The sequence below is a fragment of the Gymnogyps californianus genome, chromosome 4, assembly GCF_018139145.2.
Source record: "Gymnogyps californianus isolate 813 chromosome 4, ASM1813914v2, whole genome shotgun sequence".
NCBI classification, from domain to species: domain Eukaryota; kingdom Metazoa; phylum Chordata; class Aves; order Accipitriformes; family Cathartidae; genus Gymnogyps; species Gymnogyps californianus.
This window is the reverse complement of record NC_059474.1, coordinates 37539121-37557104: the sequence shown is the minus strand read 5'-3', so window position 1 is coordinate 37557104 and position 17984 is coordinate 37539121. Positions and strand designations below refer to the sequence as shown.

Here is a 17984-nt window from a genome sequence, read left to right as displayed (position 1 = left end):
CTTTTATTTTCCCTGAACTGACTTCAATGTCAGCTGAGTTAAATAAGAGTTTAGATGTGCAAAAGAATAGAAATCCCAGTCCTTTACTGTTTTGCCAGTCCTCTAACTGATCCACATAGCACAGCAATCCTTAGAGGAATACCTTAAGAAGATTTCTGTTTACTTACACTCTTTCAACATATGATTGAACAAAAAAGGATTATATTTTTCCCTTCAAAAAGAAGTTTTACTCTAAAGCTGGATTCTTTTGTGAGAGAAGCAGTCATGGGCTTCCTCTGAGTGCTGCATTGGTATATTTTTCAGTTTAGTGCAGCAAGCAAGCTCCCTCTCTAATCTAAATGGAATAATAAAATGTTTGAGCTATTTCAGTCTTGCTGTTCTTTTGGGGAAACAATTATCAGCTATGTGATACCATATTACATTCATCTAGAAATTTTCTGTAGCTGACATTTCCAGGCTCATTTTCCTTACGATTTTACTTACAGCAAATTAGTAGTTATCAATTTGATCTTGATTTTAATCTGTCACCAAATTAGATTTCCAGTGATGTGACAGATCTAATGCTCATTATATGTGAATATTTCAGCACATAAGCATAAAAGCACTCATGTGTGTAAATCTTGTTTATACTGGCCAGCATTCCTCATCAGTTTATTCAGAATAAAATCTAAATGTTAAATACAGATTTTGTTCTCTTGTACATTTTCATGCAAAATAGTTGTGGAAATTGCCTTTGCCACTAGCAACAAAATCTTTCTGCCAAGGTATAAAGGAATCCACCTTGATCAATGTTGTGAAATATTTAAAGCTACTTGCAGCATAGATATGCTAAAAAACTTCAGGAGAACAGCCGAGTGGGAGTTACTTGTTTCTTTTCTCTAGCAGGCCAAATAAATAACCTCAGATAAAAGCCACTCAGACCCACCTAAAATGTTTAATATTTATAAGTTAACAGCGTATGCAGAGCCTGAGTGCCTTCATTTTCTGGTTTGTTCAACATGTTTTTAGAAAGGTATAGAATAAATAGGTTTAATTTATACGCGATAGTGAGTGTATTCAGCTTGCATGGATTTCCATGGGAGTTTAAGAACTCAGTGGAAACAAACTCTCTTTCCATAATAGAAAGTGAATTCATTAAAATCTTAATTATTAGTATTCTTTCATACTACGTAATTTTTTTAATCTCTGTGCTGGCTGGCTCATTCACACGCAAAGGGGCAGGAGGAAGAGTTTGTTCATTTGTGTGAATTTCTGCCAACAGATGGGCTAGTTGACTGTATGGATCCTGACTGCTGTTTGCAGAGTTCATGCCAAAACCAGCCTTATTGTCGTGGACTACCTGATCCCCAAGATATTATCAGCCAAAGCCAACAGTCGCCATCTCAGCAAGCTGCCAAAGCATTTTATGACCGGATCAGTTTTCTCATCGGAGCAGACAGCACTCATGTCATACCTGGGGAAAGTCCTTTTAATAAGAGGTGAGCGTGACTTATCATCTACTCATGAATACGAAAGAAATTGAAGGGTGTGTGAGATTCACGTTTAGGAGAAGATCCACTGTGACTGCAGATTTCATGGTATGGACTTTCAACAGAGACCTTTTCTCTTAATATATCAAATTGCTTATTTTGTCTCATTTCCTGCAAAATCCAAATTGCCAGTGCCAGTAGGTTACGGAAGGTACTTGCCATGCTTAGTACCTGTATTCTAACAGGGCACTTCATTAATGATTAAGTAAATCTTTATTTAACCAGTTGATTTGGGCTAGCACAGTTGGAAATACATCAAAGCAATGAAAACACTTCAGAAGGAAAAGCAAAGCTGCACTTTTTAAACTGAGCTCACTACATAATATAAATTATGAATTAATGTAATAGAACTGTTAAGTGCACGACAGTATAATTGCATAAACTATTTGACTGGTGCTCTACGAAGCAGTAATGACCTGAAAATAAACCAGTAACAGGAAGCAGGTGTCTGGGATCTCACTGAGTGAAGGAAGATGATTTACACTAGAACTACTGCGTTTGCAGTAATTTAACAGCATTAATGTGTTTGGGCACAGCAGTTGATTAAAAGTTGTTGCACAAATGTTCCTTATTGCTCTTTTAAATTTTGTACTTCATAGTCCCTGCAGTTTTACAGATTGCTTTGATACTAATTGAAAAGTACGTTGTTCTTTAAGAGTCTGCCAGAGGTATGACTTACAGTGGGAACATCTAGAGTTCATACGTTCTTAAAATTCTTCAGTGATTTCTGGTCTTAGTAACTCTGTACAGACAAAATGAACCAAAGTAAAATCAACAATATTGAAACAAAATTAGTATCTGTAGATTTCGAGGCATTTGTTTATACAGTGTAAATTAAGTGAACTTGTAAAAGGGTTAGAGTCTCAGGAATGTTTTCTTAATGGTAGTTGATACCATGTAGAGGTGCGTGTGTGGGGGTTCTCTCTACCAGCTTTTATTCATTCAAAAGAGAATGAAAAAAGCAAATTTATAATTTGATCCTGCATCTTTTTCACAGTCTTGCATCTGTCATAAGGGGCCAAGTATTAACTGCTGATGGAACGCCACTCATTGGAGTCAACGTCTCCTTTCTACACTATCCAGACTATGGATATACAATCACTCGCCAAGATGGAATGTAAGTTTCCTTTGAAGCACTTCTAAGTCATAAAGACAGCAAAGGCATTACTGAAGAGCTGCTTGTAAAAATAAGACAGTAATAAAATAATGGAAACAAAAGACATGAAAAAAGGGATTGACCAAAGTTGTACTTTGTACATTCTTCAAATGTTAAACATGCTGATTGTATACTTTAGCAGTAGAAGGGCTCACTTAATTTAAACGCAGCATCCTAAACTCTCTGTTCTCTTAGTGCAGTATTATGCAATATAATTTAATTGATTTCTCCATTGTTCCCAGTAGAACCATTCTGCCTTCAGAGCAGTACAGTGGAATGAAGAATCAATCCGTAAAAGGGAGGCTGTGGATGGCTTTGGGAATTTGCTGACTAGCTAGCCCTGTTGGGTTTTTTTTCTAGGTTTGACTTGGTAGCGAATGGTGGTGCCTCTCTAACATTGGTGTTTGAGCGATCACCGTTCCTGACACAGTATCACACAGTATGGATTCCCTGGAATGTCTTTTATGTCATGGATACCCTCGTCATGAAGAAGGAAGAGAATGACATTCCTAGTTGTGATCTGAGCGGATTTGTAAGGCCAAACCCCGTCATCGTGTCATCACCTTTATCCACCTTTTTTAGAATTTCTCCTGAAGATAGTCCTATCATCCCAGAGACACAGGTAAAGTGTGCTTCAAATAAATAGCATTTTGTCACAGGCTAGTATTAAGCAACCATAATAAAAAGAGTGCAAACTACTGTTTAAAAATAAATAATTCTGACTAACTGCTGAGAATTTGCAACATGTGATTATCTTCAGACCAATTTATTTATTCTATGGGATGATTTTTAAAATTTCATCTGAAAAAAGAAGGTAAGAAAACTTGGTGTACACTAGTGTCTGGTTTTATATTTGTTTGCATCCTTTAATTTACAGAATGTCTTCAGCAATCAGGCACTGGCCCATCAAAATGGACACCATATAGTACATCTGACTTTCTTGACTGCCCTCTTGTTAGAAGTGCACCTCAGAAACTGAAAATGAAAGGTGTTTTTCCACTATGTCTGAAAGACCCATACAGTTCAATTAATCTGTTTAGTCCTAATAAATAGCATGACACACAGATTTTTATAAACTAAAAGAACTCTCTGTAACACTGAAGACAGGCTTACAAGCCAATGAGCATGTGTGCTAATCTACTTCTTCAGAACTTGTAATACCGAAAGTAAGACTTAACATCAAAACCTTGCTTTAAACGGGAAGAGCTGTGGCTGGAATGTTTTTTCTCTAACATAGATGTATTAAATTCCTCCATCTCAAATAACTAATCACTAATATAGTCTTCCTCAGCTCTTAAAGCAGAGTTGCATTTCAAGAAGTAATATTTATCTCATTATTGATTTCTGATAAAACTTTTCCTAGTGAAACAGCACTCTGCCTCCCTCTTTCTCTCCCTCTCCCTTCTCTCCCTCTCCTTTCTCTCTCTCTCCCCCCCCTTCTCTCTCTCTTTCTCTCCCCACCTTCACAATGTCATAATTACATAGGGCGCTCTTTTTCCCATTCACTAGGAAGTGTCCTTGTCTCTTCAACGGAAACGTAGAAAATGTGTTCAAATGTTTTCACGCAGAGCTCTTAAGAAAAGATCAAAATCATTAAGCAATTCATGGTAGGAGCAGGTTTAAAGTAAAGATGTAAGGAAATTACAGCTAAACGCTCATACAAATCTAGACTGTGCTAGAAAATTGTTGCTTTTATCCTCACTATCATTTCTGTGCCTTTGATAGTTGCAAGTCAATTAAAAGACAGTATTTGCAAAACACAGTCCACTGAAAAACAGCTCTGATTTACTTGTTTTGGCAACAGATGATAGATTCAGTTCCTGAAGTGATGGAAAATGGCTTAGGTAGATGGGATATAAATCAAGAAAAAAGTAATAATAGAAGAATGTCAGAAAATACATATTTTCAAAAAACACCTGTAATGTCTAGGTAAACAAGTCATTTCATGAGCAGTGGGACTAATGAAGTCTGGATTCCTACTAATTCCCACCCATTGCTATAATTCCAGCTATCTGCTGCATCCAGTCCTTCCCCCACTGACTGCATTCAGCCTTTTTCTCATGAGAGTAGCAACTTGGCTACTTCTTCCATACCTGAACTCTTTTCTTTTATAAACCCTAAAGGAACTGAATTATCTTTAGAGATTTCTACTGTTATTTCAGATGTGGTTGAAACTGGCTACCAGGTTCAAAAGTAGTGAGGTGGGAGGGCTGACAGGCAGGACTGTTGGGTCAAGTTGATTTCCCTAGAAAACCAGCCGGAAGGGAAGATCGTATTCTCAGCAGATGCTAGGCAGTTGGTGTTGATGGGTCTTTTATGACGAGGTAAAAATAGTACCGTCGTTACGTATGCAAAAATCTGGTTCCGGTACTGTGTAAAAAAAACAGAGAGGAGTATTTTCTTCTATATTCTTTGCTCACCACACACGTAATCCCCTGCTTCGGTAAGCGGGAGCTGCACAGGCGTGCCTGGGACGTACCCCTCTAGGGTCAGGTTGCCTCGGAAATGCATAATGCTCAACAGTCTGTCTCCCAAAAAATTCACTACTCTGATAAAAGATGGGCAGAACCAGATTCCATTCAAAAGTGTCTGTTCACCTCCGGAGGAACTGCTGTAGATCTTTTCATAAAAAAGGGGCAATGCCAGTTTGAAAGTGTGGGAGACTGGATGAAGGCACAGAGAAAGAAACCGTTCCCCATGTTCCTTCAGTCAGTATTAGTCACCCTGTTCATGTGGTGTGACAGCACTTACTATCACGTACTACAGGAGAAAATGATGTGCTGCTGTAATCATCATCCCTTGAAGTGCTTCATCATCCCTTGGAGATAATGTTTCCAAAAGAGTGTACTTACTGGCTTATGAATCCCAAATTGATCAGAGGGGGAATTAAAGTCTGTGCCAAAGAAGCAGCACAAACGAAAACTGAAAAAAGGTGGCCAGCAAGGGGAAAGAACAAATGCAGTGGGTAAAGGGGTGATCACAGACCCAACAGGTCATTACTCAAGAGGGGTGATAATAAATAACATGTTAACTAAATTTGGACTACTTAGGCATGACTTTATCTACTTTTAATTGCAAGTTAGCATGCTCTGCCTAGACTTAACTAGCTGAGATTAATCAGTGTGGAACAAGACAGTAAACTGCATGCAGATGAGGGAGATCAGGTTAAGCTGGAGCTGCTTATATGTGTTAGGTAATACTGTTGCTGTCTTTTTCCTAATATAATAAATGTCTGTTTGCCACATATTGCAGTGTGGTCTGGCAGAAACCCACATGTGAGTCACAATGAGCAATTCTGAAATTGAGTTTTTGAGGCTTTCCTTCTCCTAAACTTATATTACCCACTGTTACGTATGCTTGCAAGATGCCTTCTGCAGGTCCTGAGCAGCTTGTTTCCGTCACCTCAAGTGTGTGGGAGAATGAAGACTGAAAAGTTTTCCTTCAAATTATATGTTCAAGGTTGCCTACTTTTTTTTTCCTCTCCTTTGACTCTCTCTCACTACTGGCAATACTATACAGCAGAAGTTGGCAAAATTTATTTACCCAGAAGAATTCGGGGTAAAATACAGGCATTAGTGACTTAATAAAAATGATTGTTTGTAACTTCAGGGTGGCCAGATTTTCAGCAAAGAAATTAACTTATTTTATCTTTTAAACAGGCCGTATAATAAGATGTCTAGATATTCCAGTATTACATGGATGCTGCATCCTAGTTTCACTTAGGTAAAATCTCCAGAACTTCAAGTTTGTACTGAGAAAAAAATGGAGATTACTCTTAGAGCCAAATATCTCCATTTGTGCGTCCTTGTTTTCCAGGACGTTTTTTCGTTTTCTTCTCTTTTGCTTTCTGTTTGAAACTTTATCTACACCTCTTGATTTATTCTTTTATGGCCACTTTTTTAGGTTTCTACACATGTATGGCTTTCTCCTCTCTCTCTGGTATCTCAGCAATGTTTCAAGTCTAGAAAAAACAAATATTTTTTCCCCTTTTCATTTCTCCTTGCTTTATATTGTTAACTCAAGGTTATTTCTTTACAAGTTCATTTGAGAGCCTCAGTTCTAGGGGAAATCTTTTTTTTAAATTGAAAAGATTTTTACATCTTGAAATGAGCAGTTTCAGCTTCTACTTAAAGAAGTATAATTTTAGTACTCCTTGGTCTCAAGGTTTGTGTAACAGCAGTAGTTGCCAATATCTACCTGTATCTAAAAATGCCATCTTTACCCCTCTCAAACCAAGGTGATGTTACATTTTAATGCAGCAGTTCAGCTTTTACTTCTCAGCAAAGAACCTTTTTCTGTCATTAGGACTAAAGTTTGCACTAATTTGTGAAATTTGTTCTCAAATCCTCTATTGAAGTTGCTCATTTTGCCAAAAAAATCATGGCAATACAGCAGGCATTTTCCCCCCTAATTGAATTAAATTCCTTATTCAGGGTTCTTAATACCATCAGAGCATGTCACTTGAATCATACTATATTTTGGAGCAGGAAAGCATTCCAGAGCCTGGACAGCTCTAGTCCTGCTGGCCACAAGAGACGAGGAGCCCTGCACAATTTATGTGACTCAGTCGCCAACTTGAACTCTCAGGACAACAAACTCTGTGTTTGTGAAAATTGAGGTGACCCTTATCTCAGTCCTGTAGGTTAAATATTTCATAGCTGTCCTTCCGAGAAGCTTGATCATCCATAAATAAAATGTCAACTGGTAGAATTTGGTGGTTGGGCTATAACTCAGTCCCCTTAGGGTATCAGCCTTTCTGAAGGTAGTTTGATACTCTATCTGGAAAAGGTAAAGTACAGACAGCTTGGCTGTGTTGGCGATTCCTGATGTGACTTTTATACCCAGTGACTCTCCTTATTGCTTTACAATTGATGTGTTGTCATGGCTCCCATAGGATGCTCTCTGCTGTGCCTGATGATTTAAGTTTTCGGATGAACATTAAACTCTTTAGTTCTCTTTGTAATGCTTGATTCTGGGAGAGAGATTGAGATGCATAACCTTACCTCTACGTTTCTAAAGTTCTCAAGAAAACAAGTTACTACAGGGGATATTTTATGGAAAGAAGGAAGTTGTAAGTCAGATTTCCAGCAGATATTTGAGGCTTCTGCAGAAACTAATAATAGGGGTCCGGGTTTTGTTTTAAACCTCACTGAGAACTGCGTGAGTGTCCTAGTTTCTAATTTGATAGTAATCCAAATACACAGTGGAATTTCTTGGAAATTGAAACTTCAAGGTGTCCTCTTTATTGCCTGTTATCTCAGCCAACACTACTGGAAGACCACCTAAGTGTTTAATGCTGCTATTCCACAGCTGCAGTTGTAAAAGAAGCAATGGCCGTAACAGGAGACCAGTGAAGTCCATTAAATTGTGTCCTATTACAAGTGTATTATTTCTTTTTCTCCTCTTGCTTACAGAGACCTCCATCTGTTAGACTAGTTTTAATGTGCAGTATATGAGAATCCTGCTGATGTCTTGAGGAGGAATTTGTCTTTTGTTCCTAGGTGGTTTGTGTTTTTCCTTCAAAGTCTTAGAAAAGGAGTATGGTCACAATCACTTATCTCTCTAGAGAGAGAGGGGTTGGTTTGTGTAGAAAAGATTTGCTTGTTCTCTGGCGTAGATACTGTGCATATGTTGGACTGAGGGAGAGCAGGCTAGATTTACAAACAGAAATGATGCCACTCTCACCTCCTTCCAAGTGATGGTACTGCTTGTCATTTCTTCTCAGTGATGGCAGGTTCTTGGTGGGGAAAAAAGAAACATTCGAAGATTAAGAATTAAGAATTTTTAAATCTGAATTTAATTTGTCTAGTGTCTTCCAATTCCTCCTTTACTTCCTACAGCTCTATTACAGTCTTACTGGAGAAGAAGAGTTGCATGCCTACGTATATCAGATGTAAATAACCATTCGTGCCAGACAATGAGTCAAAATACTATTTCTGATTTTTTGTTACTGTTATTGGGAAGAAGATAGATATAATTAATACCATATAAATCTTTCTTTATACCCCAGCAAAAGTGCTAACATAGAGGGTGGTGTAGCACCTGTTGCCCTCCTCAAGAGCATAAACCACATTATTTGACCCTATTCAACAGTCAGTTGTTTAAAAGCAGCGTCCAAGGATTTCTCTAGCATAGACAGCTAAATTAGCACTTCTTTAGTAGCCAGCTTTTGATCCCACTGAAGCCTCAAGCCTAATATTTGTGACAGTGCTCTCCCTGAAGTCTGCTTTCCACTAAAATTAATTAGCGTTTGGTCTTCAGACTTTAGCACTAGGAGACAGGAAAGTAAAATAAAGCTTTCCAAATTTACTTCCCTAAAAGTGCTCTTTTGACACCACCAAGGCTCTGGTCTTGTGCTTCAGCATCCTTTGCCCTCTCTTCCCACCAGAGAAACATTATCTTTATAAATGTGTCTAGGTACTTGTTTCTTTTTTCTTTTTTTTCCAATAAGCTGGTGAACTTGGTAGCTGTTCACCTGAAGTGCTGGCTCTCAGTGTTTATGTCCTGGCTGAGGTATAGGACAGTATAGACTGTCTTCATCCACTTTACGCAGAAACCTTTCACATCCATCCATCACCCACAAAAACTCCTCAGCTCAGAGGAAAAGACAAGGTAGAGGGAGGGGGGAACCTTTTAAAAATAAAATTGAATCATTGCACCTCTCTGAAATGAGAAAGTGGTGAGCTGATGTCTGAGTAGTGAATATTGATCAGGAAATATGGAAAAGCTTTCCCCGAGGCATCCTACTTATCTATCTTTGAAATAAATGGAAGAATGCTCTAGTTTAAAGTATTTACAATCCACAGGTAATGCAAATAATAAACCACCTAAAAGTCCTTCCTGCTCCTACAGGAGCAATTAGACTTCCCTATTTGCACTTAGATGACAGATGCTTTTTTGCCTCTTTTGGAAAAAGCAGTTGGGAATGTTTTCCCTCTCCTGCGTGCTTCCTTTCCCTCCATAAAAATAAAGGAGAGATCTTTGAAATCCTTCAGCAGAAGGTATCAACTAAGCAGCTTCAGTATAATGAAGAATTTAGACTTCGCTTTTCAGAAAAAAAGGTGAAATGTTGTTATTTATTTATGTATTTTTTACATTATTAGATGAAGGACAGATTTAGATGATACTTCCTAATGGATTGTCATGTAGCATCATGTCAAGCCTCCTTTTATGATAGCTGCATTGTTCTGTTTAATTTCAAAATCATTCAAATACTGTATGTTTTTTCTTACCAACGCATAGGTACTTCATGAAGAAACAACAATACCAGGAACTGACTTGAAGTTATCATACTTAAGCTCCAGGGCTGCAGGATATAAATCCGTTCTGAAGATTACTATGACGCAATCTGTGATACCATTTAATTTAATGAAGGTTCATCTTATGGTGGCAGTGGTGGGCAGACTTTTCCAAAAATGGTTTCCTGCGTCCCCAAATCTGGCTTACACTTTCATATGGGATAAAACTGATGCATACAACCAGAGAGTCTATGGATTATCTGAAGCTGTTGGTATGTGTGTTATGGAGGTTTTTTGCATTTTTACTGTTGTCTTGAAAACAGGGAAGCACATCTCAAATACTTGTATCCATGAAGTAGAAAATGTTTAGCAGAAAAAGATGAGAAATAACAATGGATATTAAAATATATGAGAAAGTACTAATCTAAACTTTGAATTATAAGAAAAACATTCCTTCAAAAGGAAAAAGAGACCACAGTCATTTTTCACTTCTAGTTCCTCCCCATGAAGTAGCCCTCAGCCTAATAGTACAGTACGGTATTTAGTCTGCACGCTCCTTGTACTTTAGAGCACAATAACATTCTGACGTACCCCACAAAATGGCTTTCCTCTGTACCTGTCCTAATCCACTTACTTTTAATAACTAAAATTATTTTAATAACCCAAGATTGCTTTTTAAAGGATTTTGGAATTCTGTTTAGCATTTTCAATACATCTAAGGAAGCCATAGAGATTTTCAGGTAGTCTGGGAGAGCAGAAGAACATATGTAGTTTAAGGAAATAATATTCTTTCAATTCTTCTTAACGAGATCCTATACTTAATGAGGAAATTTACTGTTATTTCAGTGTCTGTAGGTTATGAATATGAGTCTTGCTTGGATCTAACCCTCTGGGAGAAGCGGACTGCCATTTTGCAGGGTTATGAACTGGATGCCTCCAACATGGGTGGCTGGACATTGGATAAACATCACGTATTGGATGTTCAGAATGGTAAGGAGTTCATTTTCTTGTTGCTAATTTTAATACTCAACTGCCCTGCACTTTAGGTATCTCATTCTAACTTTTCAAATGTTTGCTTTGTTATTTTAAAAAAGGGAATTATGGAATGTTTTGCATATGGTAAACACTTTGAGCTTTACAGTGTATGTCATGTTTCTTCATCCTATAAATACATATGCATTAATAATTTCATCTAACAGTGTCAGCCTGTGTTAGATATGCTTACCAAAAAAAACCCAACCCAAAAATTTTGACATTGGTTTTAAAAATTGAGTGATGCTAAGGAGACGCTACTTCTAAAGCAATTGTACGTGTCAGCATTGTTATTGGGATTGACTGTTTGTATGTTAACTGTATCTTGAACGATGTTTTCACTTCCAGTTTTCACAATGAGTGAAAATTAAACAGCAATAAGAAACATTCCTGCCAAACTGAGAGCTCTTCACTCCCAATATTAAATCCCTCATTTATACAGGAGGTGTTCCTCTTCATGTCATGATATCCCCAGCCCCAGCGTGGCTGCTTGTGGGAGCAGTTAGCACATGAGTACCATCTCTTCTGGAGGATGAGCGCTCATTTACACTCTCCTGCCGTTTAAATCCTTCCCTGAGGTGAATCCTCCCTAGGATGCTGTGGTCGCCTCAGCAGGTGACGGATGATGCTGCCTTGAGTCAGCAAAGGCACTTGTATCCCTTGTTTCAGGACAGAGTCCAGTCGCTAGTGAGCGAGTCTTCCTTAATTTCAGTGAAAGGATGAGGAGCAACACACATTTACAAGAACTGTGCCTTGGCACCAAGGTAAATTTGTCCGGTGTGCTACTCAGCAACTGTCTGGAGGGTGCCGTGCTAAGGAAACCCCAGCTCAACACTGAACAGGAGGAAATTTGGAAAAATTTGGCTGGAAGCATGTAAGAAAGGTGAAATAAGCAGAGTCACATGGCTCAAGGTGGGAGTTGGCCGCACTGGATTTTTATGCAAAGGAGGAGCCCAGAAGGAAGGGCAGGAAGAACGTCACTTCTGCAGTACCTGGTGTCCCTTGGAGGTCTCCCACTAGTACATGAGCTTATTTTGTGTGATACACTAATCACCACCTAAAGCATTGCTTCTGACTGGTAGAAAAACAAGGTAACCAAATCAAGGGAATAGGTGTCATTGTACCTCATTTAAAATGTCAAAAACCCCTGTGCAAATTATTGTAAGGTAATCCATCTAAAAATGTAAAGAGCTATAATTATAAATATATATACAAGATTGATTCTGTTCACAAGGTAAATTGATGGTGGCTTTAAATTATGTTCAAGAGTACATTTGACAAGTAATGACTTTTCAAAGTGACGTGTGTCTAATTGAATAAACGAAGTGGAGAGTTGTAATGACAAGGTGAATGAGCTGGAGAAATTTATTCAGAAGAGAGTGCAGACAGTGTTTGTACGGACATCCCGAACTACTGCAGTAAATAGTCTAATGTACATCTTTTCGTCTGTGATAATAGAGGAGAAATGTGAAGGACCAATTTTTCAAGGTAATGACAGAATAAATCAGGTGCAATAGTGCACTGTGCTGACTTGTAGAATTCCTCTGATGAAAATTATAGAACTCAGCTATTTCAGGCAAAATTATAGTGCCATGATTGTCATAAATGATGTAATCATAGGAGAGGGGATTTCGTATACTGTTAATGCATTCTGGCTTTAACTATTCATGAAAAATACGTTCTCCTTCTTTTGATTTAGATTACTTATTTAGATTACTTGCCATTAGGTTTCCATAAACCATTTTCATTCTTCCCGATTTTATCATGTATATTGGTTTTATGTTTATAATCTCCTAAATTTTATAACATTAAAAAGTGGTGAGGACACCTAAAACATTTAAAGAGGAAGACAAAGTATTTTTTCTCATATCTTTCCGTATAAAGAGTGCATTATGGGAGTGAGGAGAGAAAGAGGAATACATCTTAAATTTCTTCTAAGCATCTCAAAAGAGAAATTTATCCCTCAGCCTCAAACTGCCTTTGAAACTCTGGGCACGCAATCAATAAAGCACGTCTCACTCTAAAGTACAAAGTGACGTGGTTTACATGGATTATACCACGGAAAGACATATTGTTACTTACGAGTATAACCATAATAACTGACCATTTGTAGAGTACACTTCAGTGGAGTCATTGAGAGATACAATAATGAGGGTCCCGGCGATATTTTAACACACTGTAAAGTCACACTTTTTTCCCTAAGACTGAAGATTTAACATAAAGGATGCATTTTTCTTCTCAGATTTTCTGTGGAGACTATAAGGAAGAAAAATACTGCTGGCACATTTCTTTGTCTTCACAGAATTATTGTTCCTTTCATGCCTCAAAGCAGAATTAAGTTTAAGAGGCAGGTTGGCGTGGCACCACATTTTTTTGCTGTTTTGACATTTTTAATAACTGCCTATAACTGCAGACATGGTATTGAGGCAGACTTTGTTGCCAGAGGTACATTTTTGTTGTGAGCTGAGTAGAGAGTCTTTTATAATGTAAAATTGAGGCAATCTCCAACTTTTTGAAGTAGCTCTGTAATTAATATTTACAATTTGCAGCAGTAATCCACTTTAGATTACATTTGACATCATATTCATAATTAGTTATAGTAAGACTTTAGGAATACAATTTGCAAATATAATTTTTTCTTTTTTATAATGTATGCACAGTTAGAATTTCAGTCATTTCTGGGGAATTTCAAAACTAAAGATTTAGGAACACAGACCTTGCTTTCATTCAGTACACCTTGCATTTCCTTCAACATGACAATTTTTATTCTGAATTACAACTATTAAAATTACTAACATTTAAAAATAAGAGCGACTGAAAACTTGTTTGGATTTTAAATGCTAGTATATTTAGTGTTTCTATTACATCTTGCGGACAAGATATTGCTTTGTGTGTCTGTGACTTAAATATAACTATAAATGTTTTAGTAAAGTTCTGTTACTTGTAGTGAGAAAAATATGGCGGTGAAACAATTAAAAGTCCATTAAATTATTTTAATCAACTAAAAGAATATGTAGAACACTTATGCGTCATTTTATGTACATACATTCAAGGTTTTTATAAACTATTTTTTGTTTTGTGTTTTTATATTATCTGCCAGGAATCCTCTACAAAGGAAATGGTGAAAATCAATTTATATCTCAGCAACCCCCAGTTGTTAGTAGCATTATGGGCAATGGAAGACGACGCAGCATCTCCTGTCCAAGTTGTAATGGTCAAGCTGATGGTAATAAATTATTGGCTCCAGTTGCCTTAGCTTGTGGGATAGATGGCAGTCTTTACGTGGGGGATTTCAACTATGTTCGGCGGATATTCCCATCTGGAAATGTAACTAGCGTTCTGGAGCTAAGGTATGGGTTTTTTCTCATCTCGGACTTTTGGAGTTGTGAATTACTGTTGCAAACTAAAGTATGGAATAGATTTCTGACATTGTGTATGTTAGAGTTTCCAAATGCTTTTGGGAACAAAAAAAGTTGAGTCAAAAGGCTTTAAAACATTTGAAAAAGTATTTAAAACTGAAGTGAAAAAATTTTACCCTGTTAAAATACTTTAACTACGCTTATCTAAACTGTGAGAATTTAATCTACCCAAAGTAATTATTCTGTGGATTTTAAGAGTTAACCTACGTAGTCAACATGAGTGGACAAAAGACGATCATTCACCACTTCACTAACGATAGATGTAAATGTTGCCTTCTTTTCATCTTTTAACATCCTTTCTGAATGTTTTTCTAATAATGTTTTTCTGTTCCTTTTTCACTTGCTCCCACCAAGAAATAAAGATTTTAGACATAGGTAAGCATTCCTTAAAGAAGATTTATATTTTTCTAACTGTTCTTTTTTCTTTTTTAACAAATGAATGCTTATAATGGAGAAGTCATTTCTGAGATGTATTACTAGAAAAGAGGAGTATTTTTCAAAAATAATGAGTTCATATGTTTTAGTTATGTCAGCTGTCAGGCTGTATCGTCCTTTCAGATACGAGTTCCTCTTTTCTCATCGCTCTCTGTCCGCAGTCAGGCTTCTTTTTATGCTTGTGCGTGCCCTCCTTTGCTGTCCCCTCGTCTCTGCTCACTCCTGTTCCTTGCTGGCAGCACTTTCACTGATCCTATCAAAACTCACTCATTAATCAGATACCCCAAATATCATGAGAATGGCATATAAGTAATAAAATTATAAAAGTATCAAGTGAGTTCATTTCATTAGCCTTTTGATGTTGAGTCTTTACAGGCTCACATTTAACAGATTTGTTTCTTTGAAGGTGAACTTCTCTTAATAATGAAAGTTGAAATTGTCCCATAATAACTCCAGGAGTTAAGATTTTGAAGTACACCAAGATTCATAAGACTGGTCATAAAAACAATAGTAATCAGAAGGATTGTAGTACAACATTCATCTGTCCTGGCATCGCTACAGTAGTGGCAAGAACAGAAGAGAAGAAGGTGGATGCTTAGAATTGCTTTGCCACAGAAGCTGGTGCTGATAAGGAGACAAAAACAGAGTTATGCTAAAATCTTGTTGGATACATGAAACCTTGCAAGACTTTGTGGCAAAACTGCTAAGTATAGGGCTTAGCATCCCCGCTGGTCCCTTTCTCTCCTTTTTTGCTGCCAATCATTTTCCTTCCTTGTTTCTAAACAAATCCCAGAGAGTCATATCTCAGTTCTCCTTTTTTTTAAATTCGCTTTGCTTTGGACATACTTCTTTGTGAGGAAGGGTTTTCTATTTTAAAAAGTATGTTTCAAATGTGTTAGGCAAAAAATTCCATGACTAAATAAGGTGTTTGCATCGGTGCTAATGATTAGAATTGGGAGTTGATGCAGTCTAGCTGGTTTTATGTTATTTTCCAGGTGTGACTCAGAGGCAGTCTCTTCTATTTGGTGGTTTTAGGTTTTCACTATTACGTTTAATTTGCATTTGTTCCACTACTTTTAAAAGAATTATATCCCTTGGGGTATCGCAAAGTTGTGATTGCAGCTGGATAAGACATTGTCTTGGCAAATGTATGGAATACGGAATAATACTCGAAATGGGAATTTGGAATGACAAACGGGATGAAGGAACGGACACGTAGTGACGTTTGTTTTGCTGTGATTTAGTAGCAACGCCCTCTCCTGCCTCTGGCAGAGCTGTGGTCACAGGCTCAACTGCGGCGTTTCAGAAACTAGATCGCTGCATGTAAGAAAAGTCGGTGAGGGAGAACATTGAAGCTTTTCTTCTTTATTCATGCCTACACATGCAGAAGCTCCGGGCAGCGAAATTGCAATCATACTGCACAAATTAGTGTAACAGCATTTTCATGGACCCATATAGCGACTGTGAAGTGGGGGTTCCTCCTGAGGCAGAAGGAGGTGTAGAGGACAGTGATGCACTGGCTCTGCAGGAGCGGTTGTGGAGCCAGTAGGCAGGAGGTGTGGAGCCCGCTGCGCAGCCTGACACAGTCTGCTACGAGTCGGAGTTTTCTTTCCCATTGTACAACATCTTCCCAGTGTCCAGTCTGAGCCTTAGGGGTTTGCTGCTCAGGGGCTTCCTAAGCCAAGAGTGGCATCTTTTTGCTTAATGTCCCCTGGCAGCTTTTTATTCTATTAATTTAGCTGATTTTTATTTAACATGTGTAAACTTTTAGGATCCACCAAATCCTGTTGCCATGGGCTCCCCAGCTTAAGGACACACTGTGAGACCAAATAGCTTCTTTTGCCTGCGTGAAGTCATGCAGAGCCCTGTGAAACGCTGCAGAGATGAGAGCAGCACGTCTGTCTGGCCTGTAGGGGAGGGGGGCAAACTGTCCGGTGTCCCTGGCAAGCCCTTCAGACTGCTGAGGAGATTTCTATTTAAACAGCAGTTTGGAAAACAGCCCTCAACAGACCACTTTGCAATATATAATTACTAGGTATCAAAACTAAGAAAATGCACTAAAAATATACATTCCCCAAGTAAAACTAATGAGCGGGGCTAAATACTAGTTCAGATCTATTAGCTATTCAAGCATTCAACTTTCCTCACCTATAAACACAGTGCTTCAGCACAGAGAGTGATGTGCCTCCCACCTCAAGGAGCCTGTACTCTAGAGAGACAACGCAGATCAAATTTATCCTCTCATGTACCAGTGACCTAACATTTTCTCAATCTCAAAGCTGAACCGATGTCTTTATACACACTGCTGCCGGTGGGTGATTAATGCTGATAGGCATTCATGGAAGAAGTAATTTTTAGAAGGACTTTGAAGACAGGGAGGTCATTTGTAGGCTATGGCGGTATCCCAAGTCTGTAGAGAGCCAGAAAAAAGTTTAGCGAAACATAAAAACAGCTTTGAGGGTATATGGTTTAGAAGGCACAGAGTGAATGGGAGAGAGAGGGGGACCAAAGCAGGAAGGCTATTTTTTTTAAATTTGTGCATGGAGAGTAATGCAGGTGATCTGACAGCTGAAGAATTAAAAGATCGGCATAAGCAAGAGAAAAGCAATGGGAAATAGATCATTACAGCTCTGTGCATGTGTGTGCGCACTTTAAATTCGAAGCACTTATTATTTGGCGTAGACAGAACAAGTTAATTTGTAGTCATTTGTCTTTACAGGAGCCCATGTTGGTATGTAACTGCATGTTTTGCAGAGCTACTGACAGCGATTAGGCGAGAGCGAATGAGTCAAGAGTCACTGACTGTGGATTTTATTTCTTTGTGTTTGTTATTGGTAGAAGGCAGAAGCTTAATATCATTTCAAGCGACAATGAAATAGAATAAACTCTGTGCAGCTTTCCAGCTGCTGGCTGCTTATCCCTGTACTATTTTTGAGATCTGCATAGCACGCATGGACATTTTCTGGCTAGAAAACAAAGGTGGTTTTCACTGGACATTTATTCAGTTCCTCAAATTGTGCCTTGCTCCTGTGAATTAATGGGTTTTTTCCTATCAGCTAAAGCTACCTCAGCTTTTTAACCTTCACTTGAAAAGAAACGCTGAAGTGAAGCCTGTTGTATTATCTCAGAAAGGAGCCATTAGACATCTACGTATGACAAGTTGGAGAGTTTATAT

At 38.0% G+C, this 17984-nt stretch overlaps 1 protein-coding gene across 1 annotated transcript in view; it reads left to right on the top strand.

The window, feature by feature from the left end:
* Nucleotides 1–17984, top strand: part of TENM3 (teneurin transmembrane protein 3) — a 388381-nt gene that overhangs the window by 331531 nt on the left and 38866 nt on the right. The window contains exons 14-19 of the mRNA XM_050895382.1: nucleotides 1262–1478; nucleotides 2527–2646; nucleotides 3046–3307; nucleotides 9928–10195; nucleotides 10770–10913; nucleotides 14056–14305. Coding sequence (XP_050751339.1) covers nucleotides 1262–1478; nucleotides 2527–2646; nucleotides 3046–3307; nucleotides 9928–10195; nucleotides 10770–10913; nucleotides 14056–14305 — 1261 coding nt within the window. The remainder of the gene's footprint in view (nucleotides 1–1261; nucleotides 1479–2526; nucleotides 2647–3045; nucleotides 3308–9927; nucleotides 10196–10769; nucleotides 10914–14055; nucleotides 14306–17984) is intronic.